Here is a 26656-nt window from a genome sequence, read left to right on the forward strand (position 1 = left end):
TAATTTGAGATGTTAATTTGACTAGACCAGGGGATACCCAGAATCACACTCAGATCCAAAAACCACCTATGTGTCTGTGTATCATTTTTGCTGAACCCATGCCTTCCTGGACTAAAAGGATCCTGGTTATCCTGCGGCTGAGTTTGTTCTACAGCAGATCTGTATAATCCCTTACATTGGTTGGTCATTGCCCTCAGCCGCGGTAAGGAAGATACATTGTAACACTTCTTGTCCTAGAGATAACAACGCACAGAATGGTTTTCTGGGATTTGTTTCTTGTTTCCTTTTTAATTTTCAACTGTCATTTGATGTTTGTTGCTTTGGTCTTCCAGAAAAATTAACAAATGGAAATTAACAAATCCCTTTTTGGTTCCTGCTGTTAGACCCACACTGAGGGTTTCCGTGTTGTCGACTGATGTTGACATGCAGTTTTGTTTCTGTAAACAAGCTCTTGCTCTGTAGTCCAGCTGGCCTCAAACTCATGATCCTCCTGTCTCAGCTTACCAGGGTTTTTCCCTCCCTGTTTCCCCTCACTTTTTCTGCCTGCTTGCCCCGCCCACTGTCTCCCAGTGGTTCTAGGGATCAAACCCAAGGCTTTGTGCAAGCTAGACAAACACTTTACCTCTCAGCTATATTTCTAGCCCCTGGGCTTATTTATTTATTTATTTTGCACTGATTTCTGAGGAAACGTTTAAACTAATTATAGAAATTAACAGGACTTATCAGTTTATAAGGGGCATCTTTTATGGAACTAGTGACTTAGGCTGTGGCTGTGCTGTTTCCTGCCGAGGGTTTGCTGCCTTATAGAAATCCTAACAAAGAGGTCCACTGATAAAGTATTTATCAAAGTAGGGAGACCCCAGTTGATGTGTGTCATGCACTTTCTGTTTAACCGTTCTGCCTCTTTTGTAAAATCTTTGTTGGAGTGGGGCATTCATGTGCTATGGTGCACATATGGAGGACAGCTTGTGGCAGTAAGTTCTCTCCAGGTTTGGTGGCAAGCATATCTTGACTTGCTGCACCATCTGGCTACCTACTCTCTCCTCCCTAACCACTCTCCTATGCTGTCTTGCACTAACATTGGGATGATGCTTTCTCAGTCTGGCTGCTTCATCCTCAGCAACATCAGGAGAGACATTTCCACATGGGTCCAAAGCACAGCGGCATAATACACAGCGGACATGGCTTCTGACTGTGTGGTTGTGAGTCAGAGGTAACTGAAGTGGTAACTTGTGTATTGGTATTGGTCTGTGTATGTGGAGGCTTGTGTATTGGTCTGATTCACACATCCGTTAACTGTGGTGCTTTTTATAGCCTCAAGGCTATAGGGCTTATCTGGGTATAGCAGAGGCACAAGATGTAGTGATGGGCAGGAGAGAAAGCCATGTGAAGGAATTCTTGGTTAGGTAGAACTGAAGAACAAGGGTCACCACTAGGTTAGGCAGGACTGTTTGGGCTGTTCCCGCAAGGACTCCATTCTGACTCACTCTTTCCTCTGCGGCACAGGCAAAGCTGGAACTCTGCCCTGGTCCTGTGTGCCCCCCTCCAGATCTTGTCAATCAGAAGTCCCCTGTGCAGCACATGATAAGTGATCGTGCCCCATTGATATTTACATGTCTGTGTGGAAAGTCATGTTGACAAAGGGGACTCACGTCAGGGGGCCATGAAGAAGCAACATCGAGCCTCTGATAAGAGCTACTGTAGAGATAAATCAGAAGGTGGAGAGAGAGAACGGGCCAGGCCTTCATCTGAAGGGACAAAGAAAAGGAGTTTGGGAGCCCTCTCTAGGCCACCCCAAAGGCAGCCAGTCAGCTCTCCTAATGGTGTCAGATGGGTAGAGACGGAGGCCAGCCCGGGAGCACTAAAGAACCAGAGAAGTTGCTGAAGCGAATAGAAATCCTGGCATTTGGAATGGTGAACCGTGAAGAGCGTGGGCTGGGCTACAGCACGATGAAAACCTGCTTAGTCACCAGAGGATCCACTCAAGAGAGAAGCCATCTGTGTGTGGGGTGTGTGAGGGGGACTCCAGTGGAAAGAAGAGTCAGACACCAGGAGGCACACTCCAGGGGAAAAAAACCCATTGTGTGCAAGGAGTACGGGCGACGTTTTAGCTGGAAGTCAACACTCATCATTCACGAGAAGACACACTCCGGTGAGAGGCCTTACATGTGCAGTGAGTGTAGACGTGGTTTTAGTCAGAAGTCACACTTCATCATCCATCAAAGCACACATTCAGGGGAGAAGCCTTATGTGTGCAGGGAGTGTGGTAAAGGCATTAGGCAGAAATCGGCTATTGTTAAGCACAAGAGGAGATGCTTAGAGAAGACCATTGTGAGCAGTGACTGTGGCCTTGGCTTCAGTGACAGGTCAAACCTCATCTCCCACCAAAGGACACACTCAGGGGGAAAGCTTTATGCTTGCAAGCAGCGTGGGCAGTGCTTCAGGCAAAGGACAACCCTTGCCAACCACCAGAGGACTCAAAGGAGAAACCTTGTGTGTGGTGTATGTGGGCACAGCTTTAGCCAGAATTCAACTCTTATTTCTCACAGGAAGATGCACACTGGGGAGAAACCACTGTGTGTGGGGTGTGTGGACATGGCTTTAGTTTAAAATCCCGCCTCAAAAGACACCAGAACATTCACTCAGGGGAGAAGCCTATTGTGTGCAAGGATTGTGGTCGAGGGTTCAGACAGCAGTCAGATTTCATCAGACACCAGAGGACAGAAGCCCATGGTGTGTGAGGAATGTGGATCAGGATTTAGTCAGAAGTCAAACCACATTGCACACCAGAGAACACACTCAGGACAAAAGCCATATGTGTGCCGAGACTGTGGGTGAAACGTTAGTCACCAGGCTGGGCTCATCAGACACAAGAGGAAGCATTCAAGGGAGAGACAGTATACAGGCAGGCAGTGTGGACTAGGCTTTAATAATGAGTCAGTTTTAATCACACATAAGTGGGTACACTTTGAAGACAAGCTTTGTGTGCACAGAGTGTGGCCAAGGCTTTATCCAGAAGTTACGCTTCACCTTACATCAGATGACGCACAAGGGGAGAAGACTTCCACATGGCAAGGCCTGTGGACAAGGCTTTAGGCAAAGGTCTGACCTCATCAGACACAGGAAGATAAAATGTGCCCACCACAAACTTCCCCTCCAGCTCCACTCTGAAGCCTATTTGGGGTGATCTTCTGACCCCTTTATATTCTCTTTGAAAATGAAAATGGTGGAAAGGATTCACTGGCAGAATTCTTACACTCCCATGAAATAGAAAACTGCACTTCGTAAGACTGATGGACAGTCACTCTACTTCCTTTCCAGTCTCAGGTTATGTGACCTTTTGTCTAGCAAACTTTGCCTCTTTACAAATTTGCAACCTGATCTATAATTCTTATTATCTTTTAGGGAATGAACCCATGGGTATCTTGAACTTACTGTTCACAAAAATTCATTGCTTGGAAGGTGAGGGCATAGCTCCAAGACTCTTAAGGCCTTAGAAACATTCTGTGTGGCGCAGCGACCGCATAAAGTGGTTTTAATGAATGTAAAGGCAGTCACTGCATAACATTTTGATACCTAAGCCACAGAATCTTGTTTTGACATTTTTGTGGATGTGGTTTTCTCTATTGAATGTAATTCAGATAAAAGTATAGGAAAACCAATAGAAATACCAACTAGGCAACTGATTTTCTTTTTCATCCATATTCGCTCCAAAAGTTATTTTTACACTAAATATATACATCCAAGTTTTAAAAGGTGGCCCAGAAACACTATTAGGTCTTTCTTTTTCTTTTAAATTTCATGTATTTGGATGTGTTTTGCCTAAGTGTATGCCTGTGTATCACATGTATGCTTGGAGCCCTCTGAGGTCAGAAGAGGGCATCAGATGCCTAGAACTGGAGTTACAGGTGGTTGTGAGCCACACTGGGTGCTGGGAATTGAACCCCATTCTCTGTGATAGCAGCCATTGCACTTAACATAAAGAGTAACTGCCTTGGTCCCCAAATGGCAGTTTCTCATCCAAATTTGTATACTAGGGTTATCTGGATATAATAGCATACTATATTTCCATTACAAACTATTCTTGAAATTAGGACTTTTCATCCCAATCCACCAAGTCTTGTAGGCTTTAGAAAATAATTATACCAGATTTTTTTTTTTAAAAAGTGTATGTGTGTGTGATTTGTAAATTTCCTTATGTTTTTAGGTTTTATAAATTATGTTATATTATTTTACAAACTGTCAAGAAATAAATGGTTCATATCAAACCACTCAAGTGTAAGTTTTGGGGGGACACAAGTGTGTTGTTTCCTCCATGTAATCAAGAAACACATTTATTTAAATAGTGGGGACTTGGGGGAGGAAAAAGCTATTTCTTCCCAGATTTCCTGGAAATGTGGTATTTTCATTTAAATCTGTTCAAGTGTGGAGGCGCATAGGCACTAAATCTTCTGAGATGTGCAGAAATGTAATTTCTTAACAAGTTCACTGAAATCATGGAGAGTTTTTTTGGTTGTTGTTATTACATACTCCTTGCAAGAGTTTTCTTCTAAATGGCAATGAAATTCGGTTTTTCAGTCAAATTGGCTCAAATAGAAAAGTCTTGAGAAATAATTCCTATGCCAGAATTTTCTTCCAGTGTAGCTTAAAAACTCTATAATTCATCCAAATATCTTTACCTGATAGGCATTGAGGTGGGGTGGGGGAATAAACCCTGTTCTACACATGTAGTAAGAAAATACTTGTTGCCGGGCAGTGGTGGTGCACGCCTGTAATCCCAGCACTCTGGGAGGCAGAGGCAGGCAGATTTCTGAGTTCGAGGCCACTCTGGTCTACAGAGTGAGTTCCAGGACAGCCAGGGCTATACAGAGAAACCATGTCTCAAAAAAACAAATCCAAACAACCAAAAAAAAAAAAAAAACAAAAACCCAAAAACCCCAAAAAATTTAAAAAAAAGAAAAAAAGAAAAAAATACTTGTTACATTTTCTAATTTCCTATAAGACATGAGATCTGTGCCATAATTTCTCTACCATGGTTCCTAAACATGATTTTCAAAAGTACAAATTCAGACCAAGATATGTGTGTGTGTGTGTGTGTGTTTCCCCATATCAGGTCTTTGCTAGCCTTTCTTCAAGAAAGTGGCAGAATGCTAATAAGTTTTGTTCAAGATAATTTTTTGGGGGGGTCCAACATGATTTTAAAAGGATGACCTTTCACCTAAACTTGCCAGAAATTAAATTGTGGGCAAAAGTGCATGCCATATTGTCCCCCAAGAATGATTTAAAAAGGTTTATGTCCAAATTTGCCTAGTTTGGGGATGGGACAATCAGCATGAGTTAAATAGCATGGTTTTTACCTCAGACACCATGCCAATGCATCTCTTTAAGATCCATATTCATTCTGATTGTGGTTTTCTTTATTTTTTACCTAATTACTAAAGCTGTTTCTTTGTTTCAGACTAGCCTATAAAAATGGTTATTCATTTATATTGGCTTGGGTTAGGAATTATTTTAGGTATAATCCTGTGACAAATCTTCAAAACTGTTCCAGAACTAGTGTTGAAAATCCAAACTGAGCCACTGCTCACACGTTTAGTTCCTTTATTGCCTCACAGTCCATTGCATAGAGACACACAGGCTGACTGGCATGTACTCTCTCTTCCAAGGCCATAGCAAATACACTCATATTTTATTTTGTTTAACTCCACAGGAATAGGGCTATACTGTTATATACTGCATACACTAAATAGCCTTAGAGCAGATTGTTTTTATTTCCTTGGTTTTAAGGAGTTTAAGGAGAGAAGTGCATAGAAGAAGCAGGTGATGCAATCCTTTTAAAAACAGCAATAACATCATTTCTTGGTATCCTAGGGTAGTTTTAACTCTTAGCCTGACTCAACATAGAATCACCTAGGAAGAGTCTCAGTGAGGGACTGTGTACATCAGGTTGGACTGTGGCATGCATTGGTGGGGAATTGACTATGTGAAATTATGTTGATTTGAGGTTGGAATAGCAAACCCTTTTGGGCAGCCCCATTCCCTGAGCAGGGGACCAGGACTACAGAGAGTGGACAACGTGGTCCTGATTATGGATGAGCCAAGACCCACTCCCTCAAACTCTCCCACATATAAGCTAAGTTGGCTTTGTCAGGATATTTTTATCACGGCAACCAGAAAATAACCTAAGACGCATACAGATCAAAAGATACCTGATACCCTCTGATAGTCTCTGCGAGCACTACGGGAGTGTAGCGCTCACACCTTTTAAAAACCATAATTTTATAAGGAAATAGATACTATTCTTTTTCTGGCCCCACTTGTTCCTCCATGCTTGCTCTGGTCTTATCCTTATTTATTTTTTTTTACATATATGAGTACACCATTGCTCTCTTCAGACACCAGAAGAGAGCATCAGATTCCATTACAGATAGTTGTGAGCCACCAAGTAGCTGCTGGAAATTGAACTCAGGGACTCTGGAAGAGCAGTCGGGTGCTCTTAACTGCCGAGCTATCTCTCTAGCTCCAGAAATAGATACTATTTAACAAAACTAACTAGTTATTTGAAATAGTCCATGCACAGAAACCTTGAGAAAATAGACACTCTAAGGATGTGTAGCTCAGCAGTTTTTACTTCATTTAAATTTTCTGCTGTTTTAGATACTTATAACACACCTGAAATGTTTTATGAAACAATCACTCGTCTGCACAGGATAAACAGTTAATCACTCTGCTGAGATCTGACATGCACAGAAACCTTGAGAAAACAGACACCGTAAGAATGTGTAGTTCAGCAGTTTTTACTTTATTTAAATTTTCTGCTGTTTTAGATTCTTATAGTGCTATAAGAATGAAATGTTTTATGAAACAATCACTTGTCTGCATGGGATAAACACAGGATTAAGCACTCTGCTGAGACCCGAACATCCATCTCAACTATACACATGTGTAGGAGGCAAAACCTGCAGCAACATAACTCTTCTCACAGTGCATAGGCCGATACAACCAAGATATTGATCATTTTAGAAATTTGCTAGCACAGCATGTGCACGTTCCTGTTGAGTACAACCTTCTATCAGACAGTTCATGTTTTCCAGACTTTATAGCTGAGATGTCTGTTTTGCAAAGCTATCCTTTAGGCACATTGATGATTCAAAAGACTATGAAGTGGTTTTTCACAAGTATTTCCTAAGACCCTACCTTGGGCCAGGAGCTATAATTAACGTAAGACTCACAGCCTCAGGCTTGGAGGCTGGGTGTGTAAGCATGCAGGCACAACATTGTACTAATCAGCAGCATTTCATCACTATACCACAATACTGGAAATAACTTACAAACAAAACATTTTGTGTTGGCTCACAGTTTTGGAGTTTCCAGTCTGTGATCATTTGGTTCCATGCCTTTGAGCCTGAGGCAAGGCACTACATCAAACCAGGCCAAAATCATTCACTTCATCACCAGGAAGCAGAAGAGAATGAGGAGATCCCAGAAGCCTCTTCAAAGACACACCTTCAACCACTAAAAGACATCTCACCGGCCCACATTTCTTAAAGGTTTATTCTTGGGACTCCTCTATTCCCACCTGTTTCTCAAAGCTGAACTCAGTGATCAAATCACTTTAAAATGAAAAGGCACCTTCAGGACTTTGGCTGTCAGGAACATGACACAGAAACAACCCATGTGGTCACGTCACTGAAGAATCTTACCGAAGGGAAACAGACCATTTGTCATTTCACAGTATTAGACACAACTAAAAAATCCCACTTACATGTTAACCTTGAGAATATGCAAGGAATCACCAGCTCTTTGCTGTTTGCCATGTGGATGTCTCTGGTAGGCAGGAAGGTGCAGCCTCATTCCCACCAGGGTCCTAATGGCACATGGGACATGAGCTGGCCTAAGTGCCACCTACATGTTAAAAAGATTTACATTCAGTGAATCTGGAATCATGGAAGGCCTGTGTTCAAAGCTGAATTGTCTAGGCAGCTTTCAGACTCTCAGACTTGATGACTCACTTTTGTAGATATTATTTTGGCTCAACAATTTGGGTAACTTGAACTTAATTCAAACCTATAGACTGCATCCTGCCAAAAATGCCAACCAAGAAAATCTACAGCTCCTCCTGGGTTCCTACAATAGATGCAGAGACGTCAGAGATAGAAAGATCCAGACTGGGCCAAAATGGTAACAGATTGAAAACAATGGAGAGCTTTGCCTCATCAGTCACAGGAGACAATGTACCTGCTGGAGAATACCATTTTTGTCTCAACCTAACAAATTCAACTTTGCTAAAGATGGAGGACTCTGGAGGATTACAAGGGGATTAGCCTGTGAAGTTTACTGAGGCCTTCAGGTATGTTATGTGGGGAATGAGATCAAACTGTATTCCAGCATAAGCCAGTGGACTTCATTATGAATTTACCTAACACCAAACAGCAAAGGCTCTAAAGAATGTCCCTTTAGTTGGGCTGTCACCACCAATCAGTTAAGAACTCAATAGGCCTCTGAATCCACTAATGCCCTAGTCAGACAACAGTCTGGAGAAGTATTCTGCTCATCAGATGCTCTTCCCTTGAACCATGCAAACCCATCTTTCAGATGACCACTCTCCATCCTGTCAATGCCTCCTCCATGGCCACTGAGCCTCTCTTTGCTCAACAAGACTTATCATTTTTGGCCTACATACCCTCTTTTGCATGTACTAAGAATGATATTGATGCCATTACCATAACATTCCAACATTGTTAGCTGGTCTGATTTCTCTGTCTTCTCTTGACACTTTCTATCTGTGCTTCCCCAATGCTGTATCTAAGATTGTTTTATGCCAACTCCATAAGTGTGCCAGTGTATTTGGGGGAATAGTTTCAAGGTTTTCAAGGGAAATACAAAGAACAGACAACCAGGCAGAGAATTTGGGGATAAATTGGTCAAGGATTTGTAGAGTGACTTCTGGAAAAAAGTAGCTCTGAGGAATGTGGGATCACAACTACTATTGGGCCACTGATTGTGACCAACTGTTTCACTCATTACACAGAGAGGCAGACAAGGTGGCAGTTACCACCTCTCTCCAAGTAGACTCACATGTACTATTCTATAAATAAAAGGGAGAGATATAGCTACTGTAGGCCCATGAACAATGAGTTTTTTATACAATGTGGAATGTTCTTCAAAGGAGGGGCCTGAGAGCTAGACTCTCTGCTAGACAGTAGAAAACAAAACACCTGTGAAACTGCAGTCACAGAAGCATCTGATAGCACTATCCAGATGTCAACATAGCTATAGGAAGAGACCTCACAAGTCTCTTATAGACAGTGGCTCCCTTTCCTTATGGATGTCCTGAACATCACATCACATCAAGGGTGAGGACATGAGTTGGGGGAAGAGGAACAGTCACTGGGAAACACAATGTCATGCTGAGTGTGGTCTTGCTTTCAGCAGACTTAGCAGAATCTAAGTTACATCAATATTAAACCCATTCCTAGGAACATATTTCTCTCATCCTTGGTAGGAAAAAGCCAGTCTGTAATGCTCTCATCCAAGTAGAATTGTTTTCAGCCATCTGTCTGCTGTGGGTGAGGGGTCACCACGAGGCAGGGAATACTGCTGGGAGGAGGGAGAAGAGTCCAGTACAAGGGAGCACAAGACGGGGTCATCCAGTTCTGAATCCTGGGAAGAGACTTTTCAGATACACTGTTTTCTGCTAAGGAAAGGACATAGCCATTCTGCTATGAATTCTTACACAGTATTTAATTAAGCTATATTATAGGGGAGGATATATACGTGCTATATTTTTATGTTATACACCTTGTGTACACATACATATGTGAGTATATAATGTTGTACCACCTCTACAGAGACATGGCTGGTTCTATGGATGAAGCAGTGGTTGAAGAACCTGGATGAGAAGAACTTTATTATATAGTACTTTATACCTTTTGGCTTTAAACCACAAGTAATTATTATCTATGGAAAGATAATAACCAGGCTGGGAATGTAGCTCAGTTGGTAGAGTACTGACTGGCATGCATGAAGCCTGGGGTTCAGTCTCCTGTACCACATAAAATCCAATGTGGTGGTACAAGTCTGTAATCCCAGCACTTAAGAGGCTGGAAGCAGCAGGATCACAAGTTCAAGGTCACCCTTGGCTACATAACAAGCTCAAGGACAAGACACATGAGACCCTGTTTCAGAAAAAAATTAAAAACCAAATTTCAAAATTATCAATAAAATATTTAAAAAAATCTGGACATGGTGGCACATGCTTTTAATGCCAGTATTTGGGAGGCAGAGACAGATCTCTGTGTGTTTAAGGTAAGCCTGGTCTACATAGCAAATTCTAGGCCAGCCATGTCTAATAGTAGACATTTTTGTCTCAGAAAAAAAAAAAATCCTAACAAAACAGAAAATGAAACACAAAAACGCTAATTTTACCATACTCTAAGGTATATGTGATATTGGGTAGTTATACCAACTAAAAACAAAAAACAAAACATTGGCTTTGTTTGTCACAACCAACCTGTAATCTCAGCTACTTAGGAGGCTGCGGCAGGAAGATCTCACGGTGTTCAAAGCCTGTCTATGCTACAGGGTGAGTTCAAGGCCAGCTTGAGCAACTCTGTGAGATCTTATTTCAAAATAAAGAGAGCTAGGAATATAGCTCAGTGGTACAACACTTGCCTTAGCATCTGCAAGTCCCTAGGTTCAATTTCCTCTCTCTCTCTCTCTCTCTCTCTCTCTCTCTCTCTCTCTCTCTCTCACACACACACACACACACATATACACACACATTCTCTCTTCTCTATCTCCCTCTCTCCTCTCTCTCTCTCTCTCTCTCTCTCTCTCTCTCTCTCTCTCTCTCTCACACACACACACACACACACACACACACACACACACACACACACGCACACTCTTAGGAGTTCTTTTCAACCCGAATTCTTACACTTAAATACACATTCCAAAACCAAGCACAGCTAAAGCTGGGCAGTCTCTTTGCAGCCTCCTGACTCCCTCAGATCTAACTGTCACCTAGGATGTGGTTCCCAGGTGGAGAAAGTTGGTCCTCCAGACCTTGAGTGAACTTAGTGGCAAAGAGTGAAGAGGTGAGGTCATCCCCCATCTCCAGAGCGATGTCATATGCTGTCTGGCCTCTTGTGTTCTTCTTTTGGGTGTTTGCATTGCACCTGCAAAGGAAGTGGAGAAACAATCACTTAGGCATATGACCTCAGAGCTTGACTATTCCTTTCCTAGAGGCCAATGTACCCCATAAAAGTCCCTAAGAAGACACTATGGCTTCAACTCTGAGTGACTCTACCTTGTTGGGGTACACTATGTGAAAATGTGTCTCTGTCTTTCCTCACCTACCTTCTCTGACTGGCTTTAATAAAAATCTGATGGCCAATTAGTTGGGCAGGAAGTAGAGGGTGGGACTTCCTGGGAGGGTGAAAGGAACTCTAGGAAGAAAAAGGGGAAAAATCCCTTCATGTCATCAGGAAACATGGGAGGACACAGACATGACCACAGCTCTGGAAGGTATAGCTAGCCACATGGCTGGATGGGGCTAGGTGGTCAGGTTCACTTAGATGAGCTGGTTGAGAGTCTGCCCAGCTAAGGCTTAACTAGGGTTTTGAAATATTAAAAGGTCTTTCTGTGGTTATATGGGGAAAAACTGATTAAGGAATGATTCCACTTAATTAATTTCCAGCATTAATTAATATATACATATGAACATGATAATCATCCTTTTTATACAACTCTGAGACCTTTTAAAGGGCTGTGTGATTTCAAATATTCGATTGCCTGCCCTAACTGCATCAAAGTCCTATAACCATGTTCAATGAGAGTAACATTCACTGTGCGATAGTGGCCTTCATTGGCAGGGGTAACAGTTCAGAAGGTAGGGCCATTCTGACAACTCTGAATGTCAGTAGAGATGTCACTGGTACCCTCAGTTTTTTTTTTTTAACATACCCCAGTAAAGTGGCGATGCTCTCCCTTCCTTCCAGGCCAAGTAGAGTTGCTTCGTGAAGAGCTGTATTTCTGAAACTGTGGGGAAAATGTTCTGGGTAAATTTCTAGTGTTATCAGCACAATGGGAAGGGATTAAACATGGGTCCTCAGGTTTGGTGATAGGTACCTGCTGAATCATCTTACTGGCCCTAATTCTGGTTTGCTAAGAAACAACTTGCCAAGCCTCTCTGCTACAGAAAAGCAAGATCTCTGGCTGATACCTGAGAGTGGAAGGATGGAGGGAACGGGACAGGGTCCCTGGGTCTACTGAACCCAGCTGCAAGGCAAAGGCCTGCTGAAAGGTTTAAACTCTTTTTTGTTTTTGTTTGTTTGTTTGTTTGTTTTTCTGTTTCTAGATAGGATTCACTATGTATTCTGGCTGTCCTGGAACTCACTCTGTAGACCAGGCTGACCTTGAACTCACAGAGATCCACCTGCCTCTGCCTTCCAAATGCTGGGATCAAAGGCATGTTCAACTATGCCCGGCTCAGGTCTAAACTTTTTAGATGAATATATTTGAGTTAGATTTAGTAGCATTTTACTCTCTGGGGGCAAGTCTACTTTCCTTAACTGGCATCTATTAAAAAGGAAGGTGAAATCTGTGTTTGATTTGAGAGCGTGGCCTCCAGTCTGGCTTTCTTCCCTAAAAGTCTTCCACCCATGTAAGTCAAGCCCTGCTCAGGGCAACCTTGATAATGCAGTGGGAGTGGAGCTATTCCTCTGTGAGGTCAAATGGACAGGCACAATCTCAGTCCTGGGGCTTAGCAGACCTGCAATGGCACATTTTCACCAGTCAGATGGCCTCACATGTGCATCTGTGCCACTGTGGTGTGCTGACGGAACATGTAAGGAAACCAAGGAAGAGTAACTTATTATATGGACAGATTAGTTTCAAACTCTTAGTTGGACTGTTCATGAATCCAGAATTCATTTTACTGAAGAATCATTCAAAAAGTGACTCGTATATTAGGCACAAGACATCATCATGCTTAAGTGCTATGAAAAGTTTGTTTGGATTATATAAAGTATATTATAAAGCAAATAGCATCTCTGGCCACAGTAGGGCACCCTTGGATCCCAGGACTCATAATGCAGAGGCAGGTGAATCTTTGTGAATTCAAGGCCAGCCAGGGCTATACAGTGAGATCTTATTTACAGTCCCCATCCCCAACAGCATCATTTCATGACTAAGAAAAAGCGGCAAAGGTGTGGAAAATGAAGGGTGTGGTAGCATGGTGAATGAAAACCTTCAGACAACTCAAAGTCAACAAGGTTCTATAATGTATATCAAATATTCTGCTATAAAATAAAACTGAAAGGGAGCAGAATTTTCTCATATACGTGTCTTATTGGAAATATATAAATGCTCTCAGAGAAAACATGTAATCCCTGTGTTTTGAGACAGGCTCTTGTTATTGTAGACCTGCCTGGCCTCAGAGTCATGGTCCTCCTGTTTCGGCCTCCTAAGTGCTGAGACTACAGGTATGTACCAACAGACATAGTGACATGTTTTATAAGTACATATAGTTGATTTGAAATAAGAAAACCAAAATGAATATTAGTCAGAAAGAGTATGTTTTGCATAAAAACACAAGAGAAACTGAAACAGGTAACAGAAACAAAGCTATGGGACTTTGCTCCCCCTCCATAGTAGCCAGACATACCCAACAACGCATCTCACCAAACCAGGCTTGAACTTGTCTAAGAATCCAGGAAGCAAGAGGGCTGGGTGCCCGCAGCATCCTCAGACATCTCTACTGTGACAGCTTGTCATAAGTATATATCAAATTTGAAAGCAAGCAAAGAACCAGATAGGGACTGGCTTGTGAGTTGAGCTGGTTCTGAGATTGGACAGTGAATGACTTTACATAGGATGTGTCTTCATCCTCAGATGGGGAAATCTAAGGAGCCAAGAGATGGTGTGGTAACCCCACATGCCAGTTCCTCACCTGTGGTATGGTAACCTGCAGGTACCTGTGCAATGCCTTCTCTTTGCACTGAATTCACGGATGTATTTTCATGATGTCTCGCTTTACTTGGTAAAGTTCTTAACAGTTTGGATCATGACAAAAATTTTGTTCACTATCCCAAGAGTTAAAGATTTGCTAGATTCAGACAAGTTCATGTTGGATGTGGTGGCACACACCTATAATCCAGCATCCAGGAAGCAGAGGCAGAAGGATTGCAAGTTCAAGGCCAGATTAGCCAAGATTAGCAAGCTTTAGGTTGGCCATTTCTACATAAAAATACCCAAAATGATAAAATTAATAGGTTAGCAAATGCATTGTCATTTATAAAACCTAATAAGCTAGGCAACCCAATTGAGTATTTAAAATTTTTAACTCAGTGTTGTGATTTAAAGAAATGTTCCTTGAGGCATTGTTCTAGAAGACTGAAAAACCTTTAGGAGGTAGAGATTCACTAGGGAAGGTCACTGGGGTGGATCTTGATATTTTATAGCCCTGCCCCACTTCCGGTTCCTGAGTGTGTCTTCAACATGACCAGAAAGCCCCTGCTCCTGCCATCATACCTTTCCTGCCTGCTACCAGCTTGGACTCCATCCTCCCAGAACTGTAGGCCCAATTACACCCTTTCTACTGTAAGTTGTTTCTATCAGGGCTTTTTAACCACAGGGACAACAAAGTAATTAAAACACTAGCTTTGAAAAACACCCTACTCAGCCTCGAACTAAGGCTGAAATAGATCAAAGCAGTTCTAAGTGGTTCCTGCTGAACAGGGCACTTGCATGGACTGATTCTACTGCAACAGAACCCTGTGAGCTACACACAGTCACAACAGGGTACTCTATTGTCCTTTCAATGTTTCACTTACGGTCCCCACTGCAGGTCGATGTCTGCTCCTCTCTGAGCGAGGACTGGAATGGCTTCATAGTGTTTATTCACAACAGCCACAATAACAGCAGGTCGACCTTGACTATCACAACAGTTAGGGTCTGCTCCCTGTGGGTCACGGAAAAGCACAAACTTGCCATAAAACCCTGAGTTCAACATTGCCCATCTGCCATCCCGCCATGAACAACAAATGTCCTAGAATGGGATGATGGCATTGAGTTGAGTGTAAGTCACAGGAAAGGAGAATGAGGAATATTATGAACGCGGCTATAATGAACAAGCCCCCAGATGTTTAAGATGTGTCCTCACATCAGGAGGAGCCACCTTTTCATGGTAGGAAAGCAGGCTGAAGGTAAATTTGATCACAGAGCAGGGATGTTGTCTAGCCTCATGGACATTACTTAGACCTACAAGTGCTTGCCTACATCATTCTTTGCTATAAAAAATCGGTAGAGTGTAAATCTCTTCCCTGGTCATTTACCCCATTTACACACAGAGTTTAGTTAACAGGCAGCAGGCACAAACCAGGCTGATCTCTGCAGAGAGGCCCGTGCTGATGGCACTCACTTCATCCAGCAGCTGTTCCAGCACAGACAGTCTTCCTTTCCCTGTGGAGCCAACTTCCTCCAGCAGGAGTTTGTTTTCATGCTGCAGGGCAACAGATTGTGGTCATCTTCATCTTTGTGCATAAGTGTTGTAGAGTCCCAGCCCCAGCATTCAAGGAAAATTCCCCAATCTCCCTCCTTCTCCCAGCTTAGCAGCCACATGGATGGGTGAGTGTTGAGAGAGGGAAAGAGCGTGTGTGTATGTGTGTGTGTGTGTGTGTGTGTGTGTGTGTGTGTGTGTGTGTGTATGTATGTGTGTATGTGTTGAGTGGTTTTGGGTGTCCACAGTCTTCCATATGCAGCAATACTGACATCTCTGTGGAACTGTAACATGTCTAACCTGTGCTTAGCTTCCAAGCTTGGCTTGGGTAAGGACACTGCATTGACATTGTTTTATACAATCAAGGGCAAGGAAACTCATGAGAGACCTCACAAAACCTCAGAAACTTAGCTAGCTTTGTAATGAATCTTTCTAGGAAATGCAGCTAGGGTGAAACCAAGAATCTACCCTGTAGGCTTACTAAAGTGCTCAAGGTCAGGCCACTATGACAGGTCATAAGCCCACTTCAGAAATGGAACCAACAGAGCCTGTCTCTTAGAAAAAATACTTTTATTTGCCCATAGACATATGAAGAATTTCTTTTATGTTTTCAAATGCTATGAAATTTACTGTTACATGTCTTTAACATCGTTTTTTATATATAAAGGATTTCAAATACTGAACGCCTGAAGGAAGAGGGCACCAAAAAGCACATTGCTTTTAGTATGCTTCTGTCACTGTGTGCTGATCTTTGTCAAAGTGTTGACCAAACCTAATCCCCCTGCCTTCCTGGGTTGCTAAGCCTTTCGGAAGATATGGGGTTCAGGCTACATTGCCCCTCATTTGTCACATCATTTCACTGGTGACTTTCTTAGAACAAGGTACTGTATCCAAATCAGAGAAACCCCAGCTCGGGTCTTGAGCATGGTATCCAGGCACAGTGAATTCTGTACCTTACTGGAAAATGTATTAGAACGTTGGCTTCATGAGCTCTGGGGCCACATCAGAGTTTACTCAAAATAATCACTACATAGCTGGAGCTGGGAAGTGCAGATAAGAAGGCATATAGCAGTAGATTTGGGTCACAGAGAGACCAAGGAGATGTGATCTTTAAAGGCATAAGCTGCTAATTTAAGAACTTCTGTATTTCACTTACTATTTCAAACTCAGGGAAGATGAAGAGCATAATCATAAACAATCAGTTTCCCAAATTTACTAGTGCCTGTGAGGCCCGGGTTGCAGGAGTGACATGAAAATGCAAAAAAACAAAATAAAAACAAAAGCAAACAAAAACCCAAACAAACAAAACCCTCAAGAAAACAACAACAACAACAACAACCCAGTCCCTGCCTTCAGAGCAGTTGTGTGCGAGCAAGGAGGCTGGTGCATGCGCCCTGTGGAATCCCTAGTGCCTGGCCGACCCCAGGGAGGAAGGATGCACTACACATGCCCAGTTCCGTGCTCACTGCTCCTCACAGTTCTCTGTGCTGCAGCCAAGTGACAGGCAAACTGGGGAAGGCAGTGGAGGCACCCTCTTCACACTTTCTCCAAAGTATGCATTTAATAAAAAACCCCAAAATCCTTAAGGCTTCAGGAAATCCTGAAGTAATACCCACTGTCAGTGAACTAGTGATTTCGAGGGATTCCCAAGACCACTAAAGTAGATGAAAGCAAAGCAACAAGCAAGCAAATATACAGGAGCACATCACACTTTAACACCCTTGCGGCTAGAGGAAAGACCTTCTACACGGGCAATCCAGGAGACCCTAATGCTTCTCCTACCTCTTGCCTAGTAATTCTGTGGAATCCCACTGTTGTGGTTTGAATGAATGGTCCTCATAGACTCCTATGTTTAAATGCTAGGTCCCTAGTCCGTGGAACTGTTTGGGAAGGATTAGGAGGTGTGGCCTTGTTGAAGTGAGTGTGTCACTGGGAGTGCACATTTAGGTTTTAAAAGTCCATGCCAGGTCCAGTTCCCCTTCTCTGCCTGTGGGTCAGGAGGTAGTTCTCAGCTAATGGTCCAGTGTCTGTCTGCATGCCATCATGCTTCCTGCCAGGATGATAAAGGATTAATCCTCTGAAACTTTAAGCAAGCCCCCAATTAAACTCTTTCTTTTATAAGTTGCCTTGCTCATGCTATATCTTCACAGCAGTAGAACAAGAACAAATTTGTGTGAACAAATCTCCATAGGGACTTCAACTCACACACCTGTTCATGCACAGCATTTACACTAGACAACCCAGGCCAGGCACCAGTACTGATCCAACTAGCCCTTCATTTACTCAGTGATTAGACAATGAAGGGTCCTCATGTATCCAGCCAAACAAAATACAAAACAGAGACAGATGAGCACTCAGAACTGACCCCAGAAAAAACAGATGATCCAGGAAATTGATGAGACTGGTTTAGAATAGTTCTAGTTTACCATTCTGAGAAGTTTTAAAGGATTACGCCTCCACACTATAAATGATACAGTTATTTAAGAGGAGGAGAAAATGAGAAAGCATTCCATTATAGAATGTCCAAATAAATAACAAGGTGACAGGCTGGAAGGAGCTACAGAGACCAAGAAGGTCACCTACTGTGAGCGGCTCTGGGTTTACAAGGAAGGTTTTGGCCTTGAGATTCTTCATCTTCTTGATATTTTCGGGGGTGTCTGAGAGGCTCTGGCTATAGGCACTCACTGAAATGACAAAGAGTTGGAGACCAAATGACCCTGCCTTATTTCCCACATGCAAGGAGGCCCCTCAAAAGTCACAAAGATAAAATGGGCTTTCTAGAAATGTTTTATTAAACCTGGCAAGAAGGACCATTGGCCACCCCCATCCAGGAATTGGAAAATGAGGGAGGGAGGGAAAGAAGGGATTTTAATTTTTAGGTTAAACCACATGCACACCCTCTCCAGCTAAAGCAAATCCACTTCCTAGGCCCGAGAAGGACTTCAAAAGTCACCCCCAACTCCAGAGAAGCCAGAAAAATAAATTGCCTGAAACACGCTGAGCTTTGTAACTTGGCTTCAGATTTTATACAAGTCTCATCAATCCTTGCCCAGTTGTCCTTGGCTAATTACTGAAAGCTCACAGAAGGGTAGGACTCACCCAAGCTGGACCTGCTGCCAGACAGCCCGTTCCCACCTTCGGTGACACTGCTCAGAAAGTGGTCACTGAGATTCACCGACTTGTTGAAGTACAGGCTCTGGCCAATGAGAACATTTCAAGCATTACTAATGATGGTGCTGCCATGTCTCAACAGAGAGAATGAGCACTGCTAGCCTGCTCCTCAGGAGGGACACTTTGCCTGCCTATTCACAGGCTGAGGCCCGGAACCTCGTGACCAGTAGGCAACCAGGCTACTTCTAGGCTATATCCCCAGGGTACTGTCTACTTTTAGTTTTAAGACAATGTCTCACAAAGTTGTCCCAGATGGCTCTGAACTCACTCCAGCCTTTACCTTGATATCTTCCTGCCTTAGACTTTCAACTGGCTTATTTTGTATAAAACAAATAAGTCAAGGTGAAAACCAGTAAACATTTTTGCTAGTCTTTTCCCAAGTTTGATGTATCCTATACATAATCACCTCAGTGAGTTGTAAATGGCCCAGAGAAGTACCAGTGCCAGGGTGGGTGGCAACTCCGGTTCCTACCAAATCCTTCTGTGTCAGGCAATGGCCTCTTTGATGGCGAGCACAAGTATTTACACAATCCTATGGAATTCCTTGTCAAAGTGTGATGGTTTGAAAGAAAATGACCCATATAGGACCATAGGGAGGGACATAATTACGAAGTGTGGCCTTTTTGGAGTAGATATGGTCTTGTTGGAGGAAGTGGTCAATGGGCATGGGCTTTGAGATCTCAAATGTTCAAGCCACACCCAGCGCGGCAGTTACTTCCTGCTGCCTATGGATCTAGATATAGAACTCTTAGCTCTTAGTATTATGTCTGCCTGTATGTCACCATGCTTCCTGTCAGGATGATAATGGACTAAATCTCTGAACTATAAACCAGCTCCAATGAAATGTTCTCCTTTATAACAGTTGCTGTGGTCATGGTGTCTCTTCACAGCAATGAAGCTCTAATCAAGACACCAAGTTTCATACTACTTGAAACTTTTCTTTCTAGTCATTACATGAAAGCATTTATGTAAACTGTAAGCCAGAATTCACCAGTTCAGTCAGATCACGAATAACTTGTGAAGGATTACATACCTTGTTTGAGACTTGAATATAGTTCAGCCTGATGCTAACTTCATAGCCATCTTCATGGACGGTAGCAGAGATAAGCTTTAAAAGAAATTCAAGGACATTCTCAATTGTGGTGAGGGACTCAATATCTAAAAATTCTGAGATATCAAACTCAATATTTAATAAAATATTTACCACAGAAGGTCAAATAGAGAAGCAAAGGGAATAAACTAGATGAGATAAATAGAAAACAAAATACAAAATAGCACAACCCAAACCAACTGATCTGTAATCCTAATTATAAATGAGCAAAATACTTCAGTCAAGGACTGAGACTCTCAGACTGAATAAGGAAACAAGATCCAAAATTGTATTTTCGACAAGTGTCTTCCTCTAGTCAGCCATATGGCTGTGGCATCACTTTCGAGAAGGTATCCTGGTGAACGGGTGGGGAGGCAGCTCGACATGCAACAAAGGATCTCACAAGTAAGCAGCTTTCTCTGTAAGCTGTGGAACAAATATAAACAGGGGCAACTAATGCTGTTAAAGATAAGATGGGGGCATTCTGTCATTTTTGTTGCTACTGAAGACCAACCAGCCTTAATCTGTAGTGATCTGATAGGAGGCATGGGATTATTTCAATCTTCTCATATCTGTTGAAGTCCGTTTTATGACCAATTATATGGTCAGTTTTGGAGAAGGTACCATGAGGTGCTGAGAAGAAGGTATATTCTTTTGATTTAGGATGAAATGTTCTATAAATATGTTAAGTCCATTTGGTCCATAACTTCTGTTAGTTTCACTGTGTCTCTGCTTAGTTTGTTTTCCTGATCTGTCCATTGAGGAGAGTAGGGTGTTGAAGTCACCCACAATTATTGTGTGGGATGCAATGTGTGCTTTGAGCTTTAGTAAAATTTCTTTTATGAATGTGGGTGCCCTTGCATTTGGAGCATAGATGTTCATAATTGAGAGTTCATCTTGGTAGATTTTTCCTTTGATGAGTATGAAGTGTCCTTCTGTGTCTTTTTTGATGACTTTGGTTGAAAGTCTATTTTATCCGATATTAGAATGGCTACTCCAGCTTGTTTCCTGGGACCATTTGCTTGGAAAATTGTTTTCCAGCCTTTTACTCTTAGGTAGTGTTTGCCTTTGACACTGATGTGCATTTCCTATATGCAGCAAAATGCTGGGTCCTGTTTATGTATCCAGTATGTTTGTCTATGTCTTTTTATTGGGAAATTGAGTCCACTGATGTTAAGAGATATTAAGGAATAGTGACTTTTGCTTCCTGTTATTTTTGATGTTATTTTATGTTTGTGTGGCTATCTTCTTTTGGGTTTGTTGAAAGAAGATTACTTTCTTGCTTTTTCTAGGGTGTAGTTTCCCTCCTTATGTTGGCGTTTCCTATCTATTATCCTTTGTAGGACTGAGTTAGGGGATTTTCAGGGGGCAGGGACCAGAAAAGGGGACAACATTTGAAATGTAAATAAAGAATATATCTAATAAAAATGTTTAAATTAAAAAAAGATTAGATGGTAAAGTTTTTTTAGGTCTTGTGAGGCATAAGTTCTCTAATGCAAATGCTTAGACTTGCTGTTGAAGCTCAAAGCAGCCACAGTTCACATGTAAATGGATGGAAATACCTTTTATCCAATAAGCAAAGGACACAGGTTGCTGAACTCCAGATTAGGACCAAGTGTATATAAGCTATCAAAATAGTTCATTCAAGGAAGCTGAACAGTCCTTGAAAACAAGACAGATTCAGTGTTGGATGGTTTTGTGTCAGAGAAGCTGATGGTCTGATTTGGAAGGGTCTCTTCTAGTTTGTGACAAACAGGAAATGTTCTTCCATTGAACTGTCTTTTAGTATTGATTTTGTGCCACAGAAATGTCATGTGCCTTGGAATCTGCATGTTCATTACAATCTAAATGCCTGAGATATAGCAGTGCAGTTTGGAACAGCCTGCCAAACTTCTCTGGGCCACAGTTACACTGGTAATTAAGTAAGACTTCCTATGAGTATCTACGAAGTTAAAACCAAGCAATGCAACAGAAAACAAAACAAAACAAACAAAAACAACACAACTTGAATTTTGTGCCATTAAAACCATCACTTTCTTATGTTCATGTCCGTATGCCTCACAAGATAAGGGTGGAAAGCAGAGATGAAAGAGATGCACACGTGACAAGCCAGGTCTTAGGAGGCCTTGTTCCCAGGGATGCTCTGAGCAGAAGCCGCATCTTACCCACCTTTCCCATCCTGGGCTCTGCAATCAAGGCCCGGAACTCAGGGTTGTTCTGAGCATAGGACCTGAGGTGAGCAGAGATGTGATCCAACTGTTTTCTCCAGTAGCCTAAAAAAGGAGTGAGACCCAAGAATGGATAAGTCTTCCATATTTAAGAAAGACAGCAGCAAGTGTGGAGTATATGTTCTCAGATTATTTTCCTGGATCAACTGTGTTCATTTTCCATACAGAACCTCAAGTACACACTAAAGTAAGTTCTACAACCATCCCAGCTATTATACATGATTATCACATGTTACAGCATTTCAAATTTTCATGGATTGCCTGCATGTCAAGTCCTTTCTTCTTATGTTATTCTATCTTACACATAAATCATGCTGTCTTAAATTTATGGGTTTGATGATTGTATTTGTCCTAATCAACATACAGAATGAGCCCACTTCTCCAGAAAGTTTCCTGTGCCCTTGCTAGTCTACATGGGTATTTTAATGCATTTGAATTAGGAATCAGAGCAGTTTTGTGAGCCCTGATGTTTGGTTCTCATGTGGAAGAGAAAGACATAGTGGCTCCCACCTTTCTGCCCAGGTTGGAGACCCTCAACATGGTGAGATGGATTGAGGTGGGATCTCAGCTAAGATGGCAGAACTAGTCAGCCACTGACAGGATGATTTAGCTCTTCTATTCTCCTGCTATCTGGGTTCACTCAAATGGCTTAGTCCTTTTCTCGTTAAGTAGAGTCTCTTTCATTCAGGAATACATGATGATTTTCTTTACTTGGTAATCACTTTTTAGAGAGCACAGTGACCTCCATCTTTTTTAAGGCTTAAGTCAAGAACTGTCAGGGTATTTGACCTATCATGTTCCATTGGCCAGCAAATGACCAGGTCATCTAGATTCTGAGAGAGAGAGGAAACAGTCTTTTCCTCTTGAGGATAGGAGGGATATTAGGAATCATTCTGGAAATGGCTGTAGACAATCTCCCTTAGGACTAATGCTACACTCAAGTCTGCAAGAGTCAATCAAATTATGGATGATTTCTAACTCCTAACATGGAAACTTAGGGAGCAAGAATAGAGCTGAGAAGCCGGGCGGTGGTGACGCATACCTGTAATCCCAGCACTCTGGGAGGCAGAGGCAGGCGGATTTCTGAGTTCGAAGCCAGCCTGGTCTACAGAGTGAGTTCCAGGACAGCCAGGGCTATACAGAGAAACCCTGCCTCAGAAAAAAAAAATCCAAAAGCCAAAAAGTCCCCCACCCAAAAAAAGACTAGAGCTGAGATACTTCTACAGTGGTGTCTGAGGAGCTCGGTACTCCCTTTCCCTAGAGAAACCAGTTTATAAAGCAGTGAGATGCTGGAGAGGCTGCTCAGTGATTAGAGTACATGCTATTGCAGGGGACACAGGTTTCTTTTTTTTTTTTTTTAACATACAAAAGCAAAATTTTATTTGGCCACTCTTCATACTGCATGAATCAGCTTCTAGTTATATTGCTTCTCTTTTACACACATAGACACAGAATGACTGTAAGTTAAAACATTTTTAAAAATAAATCTATTTAAAAAATTCTCTAGTAAACATAATTTTGCTATTTATTAAAGATGAAAGGAAAATTTCATACTAATGAGATAGGAGACTTATTTTTACATACAAATTTTACCTGAATGTGGCACTTGCCTTTAATCCTAGACTCACATGCAAACAGCAGTGAAGCCTGGAGGGAAACTAGCCCAGGCTTGAATAATCAATTATTAAAAATCTCCAGTCTCAACAAAAAGTGAAAAAAAAAAAGAGGAAAGTTCAACTAAAATGAAGGAGTAAAAGGAAGGTGAGAAAAACTGTCTGTGACAGCAACTGCACATCGAGGCTTTACCCAAACTTCCTAGGAGCCATTAGACACATACTCAGGGAGTCAGGCTGCAGATCCTAAACATGTTCCACATCGCCCCTGCAGTTACTCTCCTCTCTCTCTCTCTCTCTCTCTCTCTCTCTCTCTCTCTCTCTCTCTCTCTCTCTCTCTCTCTTTCCCTGGGACACTATGTGAAGGACGCCTATCACAAGGGCCTGAGAAATGTCAGGAAGAGGCAAGCCCATGGACAGGCGGATGGGTGGCCGTCAGGCCTTCCAGGATGTGGAAGGTGGCCATCTGAGAGGCACAGGCTTGCTCCTGAGCTGCTGACTGTGTTCTGCAGACTGTGAAGACAGCGACATAGCATTGTTAAAGTGCTTGTTGTCATCCAGTTGCACACTTAAGCATGGCTAACTGGTGAACCTTATACCATGCGAGTTTTAAACACTAAAAGGCCGTAACGGCAGGTGATAGTGATGCCACACCCTCAGCCTGTCTACCCAGCAGAGGCCCACAGGTACCATGAGACTGATGCACTGGACCGCAGGCGGGGAGTTAAAGTGCAGGAGGAGTAAAAGCTTAGGAAAGGTTGCCGTTCGTAAGAGAAAATGACCCGAACAAAGGAAAAGGAACATACTTCCAGTCCATGAAAATAAACCTAAAAGGGAGAAAATATGGGCGGTTCTGTCAGAGAGAGGGCCGCCGCCCACCTGAAGCAAGTGTCCCCCTTACCTCTTCCCGGGCTGACAGCTGTGAGGACCGGCCTGTGGTCACTCATCTTCTCCTGCCTCTGCCTGTGAGAAGCCGCCTCCAGTTCCTTCTTTGCCAGGAGCTTGCCAGATGGGTAGAACAGGCCAGAGGTCTGTGTGCCCGTGTCCTTCCTAGACCCAGTGGCAGATGTGGGCAAAGGGACGCTTAGGGGCTGCCAGGCAGATCGGGGCTATGAGCAAGGGAGACCATACACTCAAAGATTAGCATATAATTTAATTAAATCCATCTATACTCAGAGAATATAATTTAAATCAGAATAAAAACACCTAAACCCTTTCTTTGAACTAAGTTTTGTTGCTGGATGGTGGTGGTGGTGGTAATGGTGGTGGTGGTGGCAGCAGTGCTGGAGGCGATAGCCATGGTGATGGCCGTGGCTGCCACCGCAGTGGTGGTGAGAGTGGTAATGGTGGTGGACGTGTTCTCCCCACCACTGCATCTTCCTTGCTTCTGTCTTTCCAGCAACACTTAAGCTTGATTCATGAAGGCAGCCCACTCCCCTTGGCCATTTATTGTCCCCAGTTCAGCCAATTAATGATGCTTCTATCTTGCCTGGGGCCTGGAAGACTTCTACCCTCTCAGTTCTGTAATTCAATTGAATACAGTCTTTACTGTGCAAACATATTCAACTGCTAAAAACCAGCTTCCTTGCTGGATCTAAGAAAATCACCATGGAAGGCTGTGTAGGCTGTCTGATGTCATCACATCTAAAGGGCGCTGTTCACATGGCAGACAATGTATGTTTGTGCATTTATTAGGATAAATTTCCTAGTAGGAGAAAATGTCTAAGAATGTACTACAAACAATTTTTAGCAGATGGCAGACAGTATAAGAAAAAACACCTTTTTTTTTTCACTTAAACTGTGGTGAAAAATACTGCGGGCCTCACAGTATGACACGTGTGCCCCACGGTATGACACGTGTGCCCCACGGTATGACACGTGTGCCCCACAGTATGACATGTATACCTCACAGTATGACACATATGCCCCACAGTATGACATGTATACCTCACAGTATGACACATATGCCCCACAGTATGGCATGTGTGCCTCACAGTATGACACGTGTGCTCCACAGTATGCACGTGTCCTTCACAAGTGCATGCGCAGTCTCTCAGTTTCTGTCAGTAAAGAGAGAAGGTGACTGCTGAAGCATTGTGCAGCTTAGAGAATCTGTGAAAGCTGACAGGAAAATGGTTGGCCCTGTGGGTGCCTCAGTGACAAGCCAGAGGCTAATGACAGGAAGAAATCTTACACCCTTGATGTAACTTTTCCGAGACACAGCAGAACAGGGAGGAGGATTCTTGGAACTCTACTGGGAAAATCCAGGCAAGGTCATTCTGCCTGTGTACAGACACTTACTTCTTTCTGGGGCGTTACATCTACTGCCTTGTGCTATTAGACTCCAGTCTCTGTCAGAGCAATGCAATTTTAGTTTCTTGATTTTTTTTTTTTTTTTTTTTTGAGACAAGGTTTTACTTTCTACTCTGGGCTAGATTTGAACTTGTGCAAATATATAACTTTTGAAGAAATCATTCAAGCATTTAATACCTAAATTGAATTTATTATTTATATGCCTAATTCAAAGTTCATGTGCAAGGTCTACATATTTTGGCTCTGCTCTCCTGGGCTGACAAAGTCAGAGTTACACCTGAGCGGCAGTTCTTACCTCAGGAAATGGGCGAGACGCCCCAGCAACTATGGCCACACTGTTGTTCATTCTAAATCTTGTTACAGACTTCACGTAAATACCACAGGAGCCACAGAATCGGGCGGTCACATGGTTGCTGGCCCCACATTTTGGGCAGACAGAGTGGCTAGCAGAAATGCCAAGCTAGAGAACAGAGAACGTATGTATGATTTTAGAGTTTTAATTTGTCCGTGTAAACTATTCTCACACCATACAATTTCTAGCCATGGAAATAGCATAGGCTTCTGCCTGCTAACCTAACAGCTCTACCTCTAGACTGTCTCCTACCCGGGACCAGCACTGAAAGAAACATAGCTCAGGCTATCTTATGGAGTATTATAGGTGCTTAAAAATTATTTCTTAAATATATTTTATGTCCGTGTGTGTGTGTGTGTGTGTGTTTGTGTTATATTATAGTGCCTG

General features: G+C 42.6%; 1 protein-coding gene across 3 annotated transcripts in view; it reads right to left on the reverse strand.

Annotated features, from left to right (window-relative positions):
* Positions 1-6821: 6821 nt before the first annotated feature.
* Dzank1 (double zinc ribbon and ankyrin repeat domains 1) overlaps positions 6822-26656 on the reverse strand; it is a 54096-nt gene continuing 34261 nt past the window's right edge. For 2 of the 3 annotated variants that reach the window (XM_052183793.1, XM_052183792.1), the window contains exons 12-21: positions 26213-26377; positions 24506-24713; positions 21933-22036; positions 19707-19781; positions 18602-18698; positions 18086-18186; positions 15425-15505; positions 14838-14965; positions 11968-12042; positions 6822-11180 (exon numbers count right to left, since the gene is read on the reverse strand). In XM_052183793.1, the coding sequence (XP_052039753.1) occupies positions 11015-11180; positions 11968-12042; positions 14838-14965; positions 15425-15505; positions 18086-18186; positions 18602-18698; positions 19707-19781; positions 21933-22036; positions 24506-24713; positions 26213-26377 (1200 nt within the window). In that variant the 3' untranslated portion in view covers positions 6822-11014. The remainder of the gene's footprint in view (positions 11181-11967; positions 12043-14837; positions 14966-15424; positions 15506-18085; positions 18187-18601; positions 18699-19706; positions 19782-21932; positions 22037-24505; positions 24714-26212; positions 26378-26656) is intronic. The other variant, XM_052183794.1, reaches the window with a different exon arrangement.

The sequence above is a fragment of the Apodemus sylvaticus genome, chromosome 5, assembly GCF_947179515.1.
Source record: "Apodemus sylvaticus chromosome 5, mApoSyl1.1, whole genome shotgun sequence".
Taxonomy (NCBI): Eukaryota; Metazoa; Chordata; class Mammalia; order Rodentia; family Muridae; genus Apodemus; species Apodemus sylvaticus.